This window comes from Asterias rubens, chromosome 16 (genome assembly GCF_902459465.1).
Source record: "Asterias rubens chromosome 16, eAstRub1.3, whole genome shotgun sequence".
In the NCBI taxonomy this organism is placed as follows: Eukaryota; Metazoa; Echinodermata; class Asteroidea; order Forcipulatida; family Asteriidae; genus Asterias; species Asterias rubens.
The window spans coordinates 359,742-373,952 of NC_047077.1; the positions used below are offsets into that span (position 1 = coordinate 359,742).

Consider the following 14,211-nt stretch of genomic DNA (forward strand, 5'->3'; position numbering starts at 1 on the left):
AAAACGATCAAAACAGGAATTTTGTTAACGTTGGGAGCTGCATTATTTCACGAAAATGACGGGTTTGTGAGGAATATATGAGGACCAAAACCCACCGCAGAAAAATGTATGCCGCCATAGAATGTGAATTTGTTTAAATTAGTGGCTTGTTGCAGGTAAGATTTGAGTTATAAAGCTTTGAAATTTTTCCGCCCCAGAAACGGGCCTTAATACATGTAGATAGGACTCTGTATCTGTGTACAGAGGAAGAGTCCTATATTGACCCCTTGCACGCGTATCACACGCGGTGACCAATGCCATGCTCACCATGTTGGTGGGCAGTTAGGTTTACGTGTATTAACGCCGCGTCGCCTAAAATGCACACATTCACTGCATAACGCGCAGAATAGAGTCAATATAAAAACGCACAGTGAAATTGCCCACCAGTATGGCGCATTCACGATTTTTCTGCTGATGACGTCAGGTGAAATGGGTCAATAGGGCTAATGTAGCCAGAGCTTGCAGAACACCAGTCCGTTACACTGATTGGTTCGGCCACAACATGATCAATAAAGTGAAGTAACACTTACAGATAGATGATTCCTCTCACTCCCGCCAATGCTGTTTCATTCTCCAGTAGAAAACTTAAATGGTTGCCAGCCAGGTAACTACAAGTTAGTGAAAAGAAAAAAAGCTTCATAAAGACAGTGGACACTATTGGTAATTGTCAAAGACTGGCCTTCACAGTTGGTGTATCTCAACAAATGCATAAAATAACAAACCTGTGAAAATTTGAGCTCAATCAGTCATCAAAGTTGCGAGACAATAATGAAAGAAGAAAACACCCTATAGTCACACGAAGTTGTGTGCGTTTAGATGGTTGATTTCGAGACCTCAAGTTCTAAACTTGAGGTCTCGAAATCAAATTCGTGGAAAATTACTCCTGCCTCGAAAACTATGGCACTTCAGAGGGAGCTGTTTCGCACAATGTTTTATACCACCAACCTTTCCCCATTACTTGTCACCAAGAAAGGTTTTATGCTAATATTTATTTTGAGTAACTACCAATAGTGTCCACTGCCTATAAGTAAAACGGAATCGTATGTCGGCAAATAATAACGTAAGAATTAACTAAAAACAATAGTAAACTTGCAAGTACAACCATGTAATAATTCTCTGTTGAGGGAGTGTTGGCTTTGAAATAACCCATGGACTTTATATTTTCAAATATGTACTCTGCCCATCTTCTTTCCCTCTTGGAGTTTTTGCAGTGTATTTAGTGAGGATGCAGTCGACTGTCGTTATAACAAGATAACTGGTAATGGCCAAATAACCTCTTCATTACAGGAACATTGTTGTAAGAGTACAGCTTAACAATAAAACACAAAGTAGAAATGAGACTCTAGGCTTCAGAATGTCATCTTTATAAAGCAAAAACTCTTTATAAACAGTGCTCTTGATAATGAGGATAGACTGCATGTTTTATCAACTGAGTTTCATTTAATTTACTGAAAGTGGAGATGGTTGTATTTACTGAGTTTACAGATATCAATGCAGGGCTGAAAGCCAGGTGTACTTTTGGTTATTTGTCCACAAGTTAATGACCATGAAAACATACTCCAGTAAAGCGCACTGGAGAACTCTTGAAATCTTAGAAAGGCTTCAGGCATGAAGTGTTTTCTAGCAGGCTTACTGTAGGGTTCCTGCGCCTTGAACACCCAGCAGGGTGGATACGTGCGCATTACAAGTCTTATTATTATTAAATTTATTATTATTATTATTATTGTTACTGTAGCCACTGAACTGGTTGGAAGTCCTCAACTGATAATTATATCGTGATTGTACATAAAATTGTGACGACTTGAAAGTATTGACCAACTGAACTGAATGAGTCTTCACTGAAAAGCAGTCGTGAAATTGTACATATACTAGTGAAGACTCAACTGAATTTGATACTAAGAATGTTTGTAAATATAAATGATTGTAAATAATAATGTGCGAAGAATTGTAAAAAACAATACTGTGAAATTGAATTGAATTGTCTAGTTTATTTCCTTTCGTTGTTGCAAGAAGAACAGTGTATATTAATAGACACACATGTCCAGATATTAGGCAACGCTAGTAAGTAAAACTGAGGAATATCTTGACAATCTGAAAGCACACAATCCCCTAGCTGTCATTACATACTGATCTGTCTCCGTACAGTTTATGCCTACCAACGGTGAGCTTTCATATTCATTTCAATGCGATTTAAAAATGGTTTATTAAAACATATGTCTCGCAGTTAAAAAACTGAATTGCACATGCCAACATCAAATATGTTTAAAACAAAATACATCAAATAGAAATTAACAATCAAGAAATAATTGGGTGGAAATGGCGATCTTCTCGTTTCTGCATTATTCATATCAATGCTGCGTAATTATCAAATTGTCTTAAGCACCAGAACTATGGATAGCTCTCTCTTGATGATGATAAAATTATATGAATACTTGGATTAATGATTTGCTTCATGGCAGGTTGTACTTTTTTTTAATTGCTACACAAGTTAATGACCATAAAAATTACTTGGTAAAGAGCACTGGCAAGCTGTTGATAAAACCTTTCTTTGAAGTCATGTGTTTTTTTGAGAAAGAGGACATTTTTTCAACCGAAAATTTGATTCTGAGAAAGGCCTCAAGCATGAAGTTTTTCTCTGGCATCTGAAAGCACACAATTTTAAGCAGCATGAGTGTTTTTGCTTTTTTGCTTTTCTTGCAACTTCACATATGCATCAAATAAAAAACCTGCAAAAATTTGGGCATGATTGGACATCAAACTCGATGACCAATTAAGCCCAAAGTTTTGTGAAGCCTTTCTCTGGCGTCTGAAAGCAAACAAGTATGTACTTGTTATTCTATGGTTTTCTTGCAACTTTAGTGACCAATTCAGCTCAAATTATCACAGGTTTGATATTTAATGAATTTGCTTGGATACATCTAGTGAGGACAGTGATCTTTGACAAATAGATACCAACGATAATGATCTTTGATACTCTGAAGTATATTCTGCCTTTAAGAATGTAAACGTCATACTCACAAGTATGTTTTACCCTTAACGTCATAATGATCAGGATCAAGTAGAATACTGTTCAAGTTTAAGTTTTCACAGTTCTGGATGTGTCCGGAGCAGTTGCATCCATCAGCAGAGCACTCCTGAACTGTTTGGAACATGGTAACAATTGTATTGTATTGTAATCAAATTTTATTCCAAAAACGGAACAAACCCCATATCCTGGGTTAACAAAATTTAAACTTATAATATAACAAAGAAGGAGAGGTTAGCAAGAACAAAATATTAAATTATGTTTTGGTCTCCTTTAACATAAAAGCAGAAAATATGTACTTCGCAACACAATTCATAATGGTTTTCTGAGAACTCATAAGGAAAATAACCTTGTCATTATCAGATACTAAAATCGGTGTATCTTTGACCAATGGTATCGTACAAAAAATATTCTTTCCCAATGCAGTAAACATTGGGCAAAAACAAATGAAATGAATTTCGTTTCAACATCTTCTAAGCAGTGCATACATATACGATCCTTAAATTCTACACCAGTATATCTCCCAACCTCAACTTGTAATTCATGTGCTGAGCACCTAAACCTTGTTAAGCAGTGACGATAATTGAGGATTGTACAAATAACTTAGGTATGGCTCTATCTCGAAATTCCTTTTAAACGTTCTGTATGCCCTACGTTTATTTCTTTTGGTAGAAGAGCCCCGGGAATAATATAGTTGTATCAATTTTTGTTTAAACCTTATACATCGATGTGTGTATAGCGCTGTATACTCAGTACTTTCCTGAGCAAGAACACGTGAGCCTCTCCAATGCCTTTCTGCACAATCTGCCGCGCGCGCCAAGCATACGCGCACGCATGTCGGACCTTATATGTCGGACCTTCGTTGCGTTGTGATTGATCAATACGCAATAGGGCAGAGCTTAATGGATCGGTCTTTTCTAGAGCAGTGTCTTACCAACTAGCTAGAGGCAGTTCAAATCCTACATTCTAGCACAACTCAAGAAAGTACCGAGTATACAGTGCTAACACACATCGGTGTGTAAGGTTAAATACCAGTTTTTTTTATTTGTTATTATAAGGGCAGAGATAATTTCTGTTGAAATGTGCATAAATAATTTTTTTTAAGAACTACAATATGTGAAAATGGGTCACAAGGGGGGAAATTAACTTATTGGGTTTTATACACGGCTGTAAAGAGTATACCACAGGCTTCATTCTGACATATCTTACACACTCGTGTGATGGTTGGTTCAAAAGTTATGACCTTTTGAATAAAAGATTATGCCATAATCTGAAAATAACCCATACTGTGGAAACAGCCTGTTTAATAAAAACATCAACTATTGATGTCCAAGGGATGATAAAAAAGAACAGGTTTTATTTACCTTTATCAATCAAAAAGAGAGTTTTTATTGAAGAAAATTTGAAGCATAAAACCACATTAAAATTAAAAATTAAAAATCATTTTTGTTCACCCTTCCATCACTCAACAGCCCTGTACTGGAAAGTGGGTTGTGCGACAAGCGACTCATTTTTGTAGAGCCTGTCACATATTATAAACAAAACTATCACCAAACAAAGAAAAAACCTGTATCTTAAAACTCACAGCATGCGGCCAATGCTTCATCTGACCATGACTCAATGCAGTCAATCTTCCGGTCACAGATCAACGTCTCTGGTATACAGTGGGATCGAGTACACTTGACAGCCCCATTCAAACACTCAAAATCACCTGCAATGTCAACAAACAAGCAAATCCAACAATTTTATTTTTGCTAAATTTCATAAAGCTGTTTAGCAGGCAATACTGCTTGACAAATTTCTTTGCTAAGCAAAAACTGAGTGGGGCACCAGTCACAAGAATGTAAACTTAAAGTAATTTTGGCCGGTAACCTGTTTCTGTTAAGCAATATACTTTTCTTTGCTTGGCAAGTTTTTGTGCTTACAGGCTTTATGCAATTGAGGCCAGGGGTTATTTTTTATTTTCTTTAGTCCATTCATTATGGTTGTGGTTAGACTGCAGGACTTGCAATCACAAGGTTGCAGGTTCGAATCCTACCAAGCTAACCGCTGTTTTCACAAAGATAAGAATAAGTATTGTCGTCAAGTTATTGAATCACAATTTATTTCTTTTTAATATGTGTATAGAGCATATAATTATCTAGGTTGTGTTAATCTTAGAATAAGACAATTTAGTCTATTGTAATTAATTTAATTGACTTGTGAGATTGTTTAATATACTTTGTGAAGCGCCTAGAGATAACTTGATATTAGCGATCAATAACTACAAAATATAATTATTATTATAATTTTTATAACTGCTTACGGCAATTCTTAAGATGTGATTGATCCACACATCCATATTTATGGTCATCCACATCAGCGAAACAGCGTCGCCAGGCTTGAATACATTGTCCATTTTTGCAGCGGAATTCGTCTTCGTTGCACGCTCTGTGGGCTAAAACATAAGGGGAAACTGTATGAAATCACTTGCCAAAAATAAGAACAATTAGTGCATATTTGATTTGTGGTAATAATGATAATATTAATTAATATTTACAAAGTGCTTTTCACAAAAGTTACAAAGCGCTGTCATACAATCAATGAATAAACACAAATTATAATAACCATGTGTGTATCTACTTGCCAGGTAGATTATGTTTTTGAGAACTTGTCTTGCTTTATATTCTACCAGTCAAATTTTTTTGGAATTCGGGAGACTTCTCTGTTCTGAAAAGGACTGTCCTACTTTTTAACTACTACCTGGGTCGGAATGTAGAAAATAAACCAGGAATGCAACTTTTGCTTTCGTGGATGGAGGGAACATCTCGTTATTAACTTCACTACCACGGAGTGAGTTTTTAATTGTTCTCAAAGTTTTGACTAGCTTGCTCTGGTCATCGTCAGAAGACTGAAGAGTGTGAGAGAAGTTGGCCTATTTATATACCTAAACGAAGAAAAAAAACTAACTGAGAAAGAAAGAAAAACCTCTGCTTTGCAATAGTGCAAACGAACTAAAACTTTGTGCGAATGCACTATTCATTCCTGTAAGAGAATGACAAAATGTTAAGTGTGATTTTAAACTTTGCATGAGGGAGTAGAATCAAGTGAGGTTTGAGGAGACCCCATGCACATAGATCATGAATTTGACACTGGAGCCAGCCTTAAACTTTAATGAAGGATTAAATTAAACTTACAATCAGAATACACATGAAAATACTTACTGCAATTGTTCTCATCTGATAAGTCTGGTCTCCCCTTGTAATAATAACAGTCCGGTGTAAAATCACACCACCGGTTCTCCCAAATGCAAATACCTCCTGCACACTTTCGCTTGTCTTCTGGACATTCAAACGACTCTGTGAGGAATACAAATAGAAACCATCGTTAAAGGCACTGAACACAGTAATAACTGAAAACAATTGAAAGCATAAAAACTTACTTGGTAACAAGCAATGGATAGTATTAAACATTGTGAGAAACGGCTCCCTCTGACGTAACGTAGTTTTTGAGAAAGAAGTAATTTATGATTGAAATTTTTGAATTGAATTTGACTTAATATAACTTCTATGACTTATTGAGTCCAATTTTTCACAGATTTGTTATTTTATGCATATGTTGACAATTACCAAGTGTGTCCTGGGGTCGATTTTACAAACGTTAGGACTAGTCCTAACTTAGGACTAGTCCTAGAAGATATACAAATTGCATGGATAGTCCTAAGTTAGGACGAGTAACTGGTCCTAACTCGAGATAAGACTTGTCCTAACTCTTTGTGAAATCCAACCCAGTGCCTTTAAAGGCCTTAAACCTAATCTAGGCCTAACTTAGGACTAGTCTAGGCCTAATTAAACCTAATCTAGGCAAAAGATTCCCCCGCACCTTCCTTGTAACTATGAGATCAATTTACGTCCCCCCCCCCCCACTTTGATTTTTTTCCTTGCAAATTAATGATCAATCCTCACCACAGTTTTCCTCATCTGATCCGTCATAGCAATCTCCAACTCCATCACATCTGAAGGTATAATTGAAGCAGTCACCGTTCTTGCATCGAGACTCATGCGGTTGACACTCATCTGGTGGCGACACTAGTATAAAATATAGTATCAAAGAAACGTGTTTAATCTAACTGATTAGTGTGTGGAATCATCCAGACTATAACACATGGAATGCAAAATCTTCAAACCCCAACGGTGCTACTGACATGATGACCCATGATGACGACACTTAAAATAGCTCTCATCGAACCTGCCAAACTACAAGATCTATGGTGACCAAACGAACAAACAAATGCACCAACCAACAAACAAACTTAACAATACTGTTAAAGGCACCATTTTTCCCCCATTTTTTAAACAAGTAGATAACGGAGAGTCTTAACCTCTCAAATTGATGGACACTATTGGTAACTACTCAAAATAATTGTTAGCATAAACAGTTAATTGGTAATTAATTAAAATACTCCAATCCCCCCCCCAAAAAAAAAAAAAATGAAAAAACATTGAACCTGCGAAATTACAAGATCTATGGTGAATGAACAAAGGAACAAACAATGTTGTAAAATAGTTGATGACATTTGTACTTACTGCACATGTTTTGTTCCTCAAGAACTGACCGGAGAACTGACAGGCAGCGTCCGTCCCCTTCACCACAGGTAACTCTACAATCCATTGGGGCACCAGAACCAGCTATGTGTTTCAGAGAACATAAAGATACATAATACATGTAGATGTTAAATTTGCATCGGGGATAAAGAATATTAATTTTGTTTTTTAACCATACACCGATGTGTGCTAGCACTGTATACTCAGTACTTTCCCGCGTCCTGTGCACAAATATTACAGGCATATTAATCGGGTGGGATTCCAACCCATGACTTTGCAATTCTAGAGCAGTGTCTTACCAACTAGACTACCGAGATTGCCCAGTAGCTACAGGCAGTCCCAGTAGTCTAGTTGGTATTGCAAGGGTCATGGTTCGAATCCCACCAGAGTAATATGCCTGTGATATTTTTTTCACAGGACTCGGGAAAGTACTAAATATACAGTGCTAACACACATCGATGTATGGGTAAAAAGCAAAATTAATAACATACAGAAAGTTGGATTTGAAACTTTTAAAGGTGGAGGAGCTACAATATCTGGGCCTAATTTGATAAAGCTTGTAAGCACAAAACTTTGCTATATACACATAACGGTTTTGCTCATAGCAGAACCGGGTTACCAGCCAGAATTAAATTAAGCATGCATTGGGTGGCTGGTGCCCCACTCAATATTTGCTTTGCAAGGCAAATTGTCCGGCAGTATTTTCTGCGCAAAAAGCTGTTTGAAATTCGGCCCTGGTAAACTGTGTATAAAATTGAAAAGTCCATCTTTGGTATTTAAGTGGTTCTGAACAGTGGTGCAAATAACCATTAAACTATTTCTGTGACGACACTTTTGTTGAAAGTGTAGACTATTTTTACTCTACACTCAACTGTAGATTCATCACGAATCTACAGTTGAGGGTACAAACTGAAGTTTTAGTTCAACTTGAAAATGACTGGCTTTCCAAAAATAACATCAAACATAACATCAGGTGAAAAACTCAGCTGAAAACAGGTTACATTTCAATGCCCCCAAACCATTTTTGTCAGTTAAACAATTTACTTTAATAAACAACATAATTTTAATAAAAACGTTGTACTTGATAATGTTGCAAGCACTTTACAATATTCTCAAAAATTTTGTGACTCGGTTCGTACATTCTATCCACGAATCTACACTTTCTCGTACATTCTCCTTAAAAGAATCCGGCATAAAGTCCATTTTACACAATTTCTTGATCAGCCTGCCAAAGGAATGATTTAAACGACTTTCCTGAAAACATTGCACTGTGATTTTAACTTTTTTTTCTCAAAAAAACTGACGACTAAAATGAAGCTGCAACTTATACAGGTAATTATATTACATACATCTTCTTTGACAGTGAGTAGGTATTCATGTCATGAGCAAAAACTTGATCTACAAAGGTATCAAAATTCTTTAATTCAAGAATACTCACGGCATCCAACCTCGTCAGCAGGCCACTCACAGTCAAAAACACCGTTACAAATGAATTTTTTGTTCAGACACGTCGGTGGCTTTTTTTCGAACGGACAGTATATATGATCCTCTAGATTGCAGTCCTCTGCACAAAAGAAATCATATTATTTGCATTATGTTTAACAAAAATAATAATAGGAGAAATAGAATGGTTGGTAGAGCGCCGGCAGTTGGTTCGAATCCCACTCTAGTCAATTCTTTGTTCAACCCCAAAAATCATTTACAAATTTACCCAGTCAGTTTCCCTTGTGGTTTATATTGATATCTGAAACAAAAAGCCGCATCCCCTTAAGGTGATCCCCTAGCTGCCACTTCCCAGGTTGTATCGTAATTTGGGTGTGATCCCTGGCTATACGGCAGTTAACGGTTGTATGACTTCTGACTGGCACCCCCGAACAAAGATATTGACAAAATTGGGACACTGCCAATATAGGGCTAGATAGCTCAGTTGGTAGAGCGCCGGCACATTAATCCGGAGGTCGTTGGTTCGAATCCCACTCTAGTCAATTCTTTTTTCAACCCCTATTTCATTTGAGTAACAACACATGCACCTCACTGTGTCAAAATTAAAAGATGCGTTAAACAAGTGTTTACTTTTAGTCTAATTAAATTCTTTTTTTATCTGTATTTCAATTATTTATGATGATGATAATATCATTGGGTTTTGGGGATTTTTTTGTTTTTGTTGTTGTTTTTTAAGTTTGTGCTTACCGCAGTCCAACTCGTCTTCACAGTCCAAACAGTCGCACATTTTGTTGCAAACATTAGCGCTGGGTATGCATTTGCCTATGTTGCACTTGAATTGCGTTACATCAGTGCAATTGCATCCCACTTCATCTGCTTCGTTGTTGACACAGTCTGGGTGACCATCGCAGAAGTTATGCCGGTGGACTCGCGTACCGTCGCCGCAGTCCGCAAAGTCACCTGTGTGGGTCAAATGTGGAGGAATGATGTTAGGAGTCTGTGGAAATCACTTTTTTTTTAATATGCAAGTCACCAAACACACAAGGCCTGAAGGCCACCTCAAGGTGTGGGCTACAATCAAATTTTCTTTCTAAGGGGCCGTTAGGCCTAAACAGGGTTACCCCCTTTTACAGTCCATACGGATGTAGGATTGGGTATAATCCATCAGAAGCCTGGCTTGTACTTGAAGAGCAGAAAGTACTACCTCCCCAACTGGTAAAAAAAGCACTTTAAAAGTGAGCTCTGTTAACACTAAAGCCCGGTTCATACTTCCTGCGAATGCGATACGAATGTTGACATCTCATATTCGCAATGAATAATTCACAGCAGTTGAGTTGTGCTCAACTCTCTTGCAAATATCGCTGCAGAAACAGAGTTGTGACCTCAAACTCACATCAAAATTTGCAAGAAGTATGAACCGGGCTTAAGTCGGGTCAGAGTTAGGCATTTTTGGGGTTGTGGGGCTAAAAAATGTTTTCACTCTTTTCAAAATTGTACAGACATACAGCCCTACCCTCTGATAAAGTGGAGCCATCTGTTCTTGCAGCAGGCTTCCAGATTGCTGGCAGCCTGTGCTAGGTTCTGAGGTTTCCAATACCTCTCCACTGCCAATCAAAACTTTTGGCTGAAGCTTATAAGTTTTTGGGAATAACTTGGTTCTACCATGGTTCTACTTGTAAAAAGCACTTTAAAGTGAACGCTGTTAACACTAAGTCAAGTCAGAGTTGTGTAGTTTTTTGTTAACAAACTGTAGGTGGCGCCATATACTGATAATAGCCAGAACTGTGGCTTCAGAGACTAAGGGTGCGCACGCTAAATAAAGGCAGTTTTGAGAGCTCCAAAAATAGGTTTCAGTGTACAAATTGTGCCAAATTGTGACCTGGGGGTTGTTGACTTCCAACTTGATGCATTTTGGATGACAATATAGGCCCTAGACAATTGGTCCTATTTGCTGAGAGGTGTAGGGAAATTTTTCCAAGATTGATGCTGGAACGTTTGGAAAATTACACTGGTTTAGGGATGTTTTGACTTGGGGGAATAACTTGACGAGCCCAGGGACTCCCGAAAACAAATTGAGCAGAGGATACAAGTTTAAGAGTCAATGAATAATTTCCCCCTTTCTGTAAAAAGCTGTGAGACTTCCAGGTATTACTCATGTATTTTTGTACATTTAGCATTTTGCACTGTATGCTATGGGAGCTTATTTAGTGAGGTGCACACCCAATTGTGATGTTGCAATAGACCGATCCATTAGGCTCTGCCCACGGGGCACGTGTGAGCAAGAACCCTTCCAATGTCATTCCGCACAACTCTGCCGCGCGCGCCAAGACAACGCCCACGCAAGTCAGACCTTAATTTGTCGGACTTTTGGTTGCGCAATCGGTTGTGATTGGTCAATACGTAATGGGGCGGGGCTTAATGGATTGGTCCATTTATACTAACTTTCAGAACATTGCTTTTCATCGCTCCCATCCAGGCAGTCTTCAACCCCGTCGCAAACATAGAAGGAATTGAGACATTCTTGGTTGTCACAGGTAAACTCCGTCGCCCAACATTGTCTCCTGTCTGTACATTACACAATAGGTTATGCCCAAAAAATAATTAGCAATAACAACAAGATAGATCTATACAAACGAACACATAAGTAAATGTAATACATATAATAACAACAATACAGTAAGGTTTGCAGTAAGACCATGTAATAATATACACATAATGAATGTTTATGAGTGCAATGGTGCGAATATGTTCATGAGTTGAAAGATGGAATGTTCTATTCAACGAGGCGGAGCCGAGTTGAATGGAACATTCCAGCTTTCAACGAATGAACATTTTCGCACCATTGCACGAATGAAAAACATTCATTATTTGTTTTATATAACATCCAAGTAGATCTTTGTCATTTTGATTGAAAGATACAACTTTCAAAACAAACAAAGCGTAGGCCTACAATTTTTAATTGTAGAAGCCGAATGCTAGTAATTTTACTAATATGCCTTGCAGTAACACTGCTGCGTTACGACACGCGCACGCAGCGATGTTTTTACTCAGCTTTTTCGTTCCATCCGAAAAGTACCATTGCACGCTGGCAGCGTGCAATGGTACTTTTCGGATGGAACGAAAAAGCACGGTGAGTGACTCAGCGTGTATTGGTACTTTTATTTGCTATCACGTGACGGACAATCCTCCAATCAAATGGCAAGGATCTGCTTGGGTGTTATATAATAATCTCTAAATGAGTTGGGGGGTGGTTCTGAAAGCAACAACTTATTTAAAATATGGGTTTTGAGATATTGCATGGTGAATTTTTGTGTGTTTGCTAAATCGCTCCCGCGTGAGGGAGGCTTTTCTCATAATTCTTAATTTGGTTGTTTGAGAAATTCAATACAATACAAAGTGTTTTTATATTCCGCCATTTCATTTATACCACAGAGCTTTAGACAAACAATAGCAATGCAAATAATACAATGAATTAACAAAAAAGAAATAAACAGAAACTAAGGAAAAATACGTTTTTTAAGTGCTGTCTTGAAAATAGGCAGTGAATTTGAGGTGGGTATGGTGATGTGAAGATGGTTCCACAGTCCTTGAGCGGCTAAGGAAAATGATTTATATGCAGCAGATTGAAGAGATTTGAAAATCAAAATGGCAACACCATGATAAAGGTCTATAGCAGGGCTCAATGTTTTCCATTATGCCACCAGTTGAGTGTGCAAGTCTTGCCTGCGGTATTTGAGCATCCCGACCCGTTTAAGTGCGCGAGTTCATTTCCATCACACATTAAAGCAATGAGGGACCAACGTGGTCACACAAATGTTTGAATACCTGCATGACCGTGCACGGTCTATAGAGGTCCAAGTAAATTGCCCTTCTAAACCCGCTTTGGTAACATTCATCTATTGGTACTGGACACGTTTGGCAATTACTCAAAATAATTGTTAGCATAAAAAGTAACTTGGTAATGAGCAGGGGAGAGCTGTTGGTAGTATAACTTAATTGTTAGAAATGACCTCCTCAGATGCATGTTTTTGAGTTTTTGAGAAAGAGGTAATATCTCACTTAAATATTTGAATCTCGAGAACGACATCAGGCCTAAAGCCTTTACTCAGACAACTGAAAACATATCAATTTGTGTAGCGAGGGTGTTTTTCCTTTCATTATTTTCTTGAAACTTTGATGAAATATTGAGTAAAAACTTTCACTGATTTGTTATTTTATACATATGTTGGGATACACCAAGTGCCTGGGCTTTGACAATTATCAAACGTGTCCAGCAGCCGATTTCACAAATTGCTAGGATTAATCCTATCTCAAGTTAAGACGAGTAACCCATCCTAACTTAGGATAGGTTCAATGCATCCCAACATCTACGGTTACGCAACTTAACTCGTCCTAAGATTAATCCAAAGTTAGGAAGAGCCTTTAAACGACATAGGAAACAAAATGGCTACGAACCACACAGAGCTTCATCTGATCCGTCTCCACAGTTGTCATAGAAGTTGCACCAGTCGAACTTGGACACACATAAGTGGTTGTCGCACTTGACAAATCCTTCCAAGCACTCAAAGCTGGCTGAATAAAAGGAAGGGATGGAGGTACACACAGTTAAGTGAAGATCGTGGGCCGGCCAGAAAAAAATATTCCCACACCTCTACTGGATGGGAGGAAGGACTCGGGAGGTGCAAGAATGTTATTTGTAATAAAATGCTTCCATAATTTGTCAGAACTTGTCGGATTAAAGGTTCTGAAACATTTTACATTCTGCAGGTTTTTAAATTTGCTGTGTTGTAGACACAACTCACCAGTTAGTTATTTCTTCTCAATTTCACTCCACTTAGTTCAAAAAATAAGCGTTATAGTCTTCTCATCTTATCAAATAATTCATGGTTTTATGCTTTTTGAGTTAAATTGTAAACTTTAGTTTGTTTGTTGCTTTTGTTTTTGTTGTAACTTCTTTCGTTTTGTGTTTGTCAGCAGGCATTTCAAAACAAGCCTTTTTGGCTCCTAGTTAAATGCCCCCAGGTATGTTTGCTCTGTATCCATTACAACTTATTATCTTTATTTAAATATTGATTATTTGTCTTCTTTAATTATGTCTCGCCCACTTCTTTGACTATTAAA

At 37.7% G+C, this 14,211-nt stretch overlaps 1 protein-coding gene and 1 non-coding gene across 2 annotated transcripts in view; one reads left to right on the forward strand and one right to left on the reverse strand.

The window, feature by feature from the left end:
• LOC117300759 (G-protein coupled receptor GRL101-like) overlaps positions 1-14,211 on the reverse strand; it is a 72,290-nt gene that overhangs the window by 16,668 nt on the left and 41,411 nt on the right. Inside the window, exons 5-15 of the mRNA XM_033784543.1 lie at positions 13,546-13,662; positions 11,533-11,655; positions 9,838-10,050; positions 9,086-9,211; positions 7,630-7,731; positions 7,009-7,131; positions 6,268-6,402; positions 5,370-5,501; positions 4,650-4,775; positions 3,058-3,178; positions 570-647 (exon numbers count right to left, since the gene is read on the reverse strand). Of these exons, the coding sequence (XP_033640434.1) occupies positions 570-647; positions 3,058-3,178; positions 4,650-4,775; positions 5,370-5,501; positions 6,268-6,402; positions 7,009-7,131; positions 7,630-7,731; positions 9,086-9,211; positions 9,838-10,050; positions 11,533-11,655; positions 13,546-13,662 (1,396 nt within the window). The remainder of the gene's footprint in view (positions 1-569; positions 648-3,057; positions 3,179-4,649; positions 4,776-5,369; positions 5,502-6,267; positions 6,403-7,008; positions 7,132-7,629; positions 7,732-9,085; positions 9,212-9,837; positions 10,051-11,532; positions 11,656-13,545; positions 13,663-14,211) is intronic.
• On the forward strand, positions 9,560-9,632 carry Trnan-auu. Its single transcript has one exon. It is a non-coding gene; the product is annotated as a tRNA-Asn (tRNA).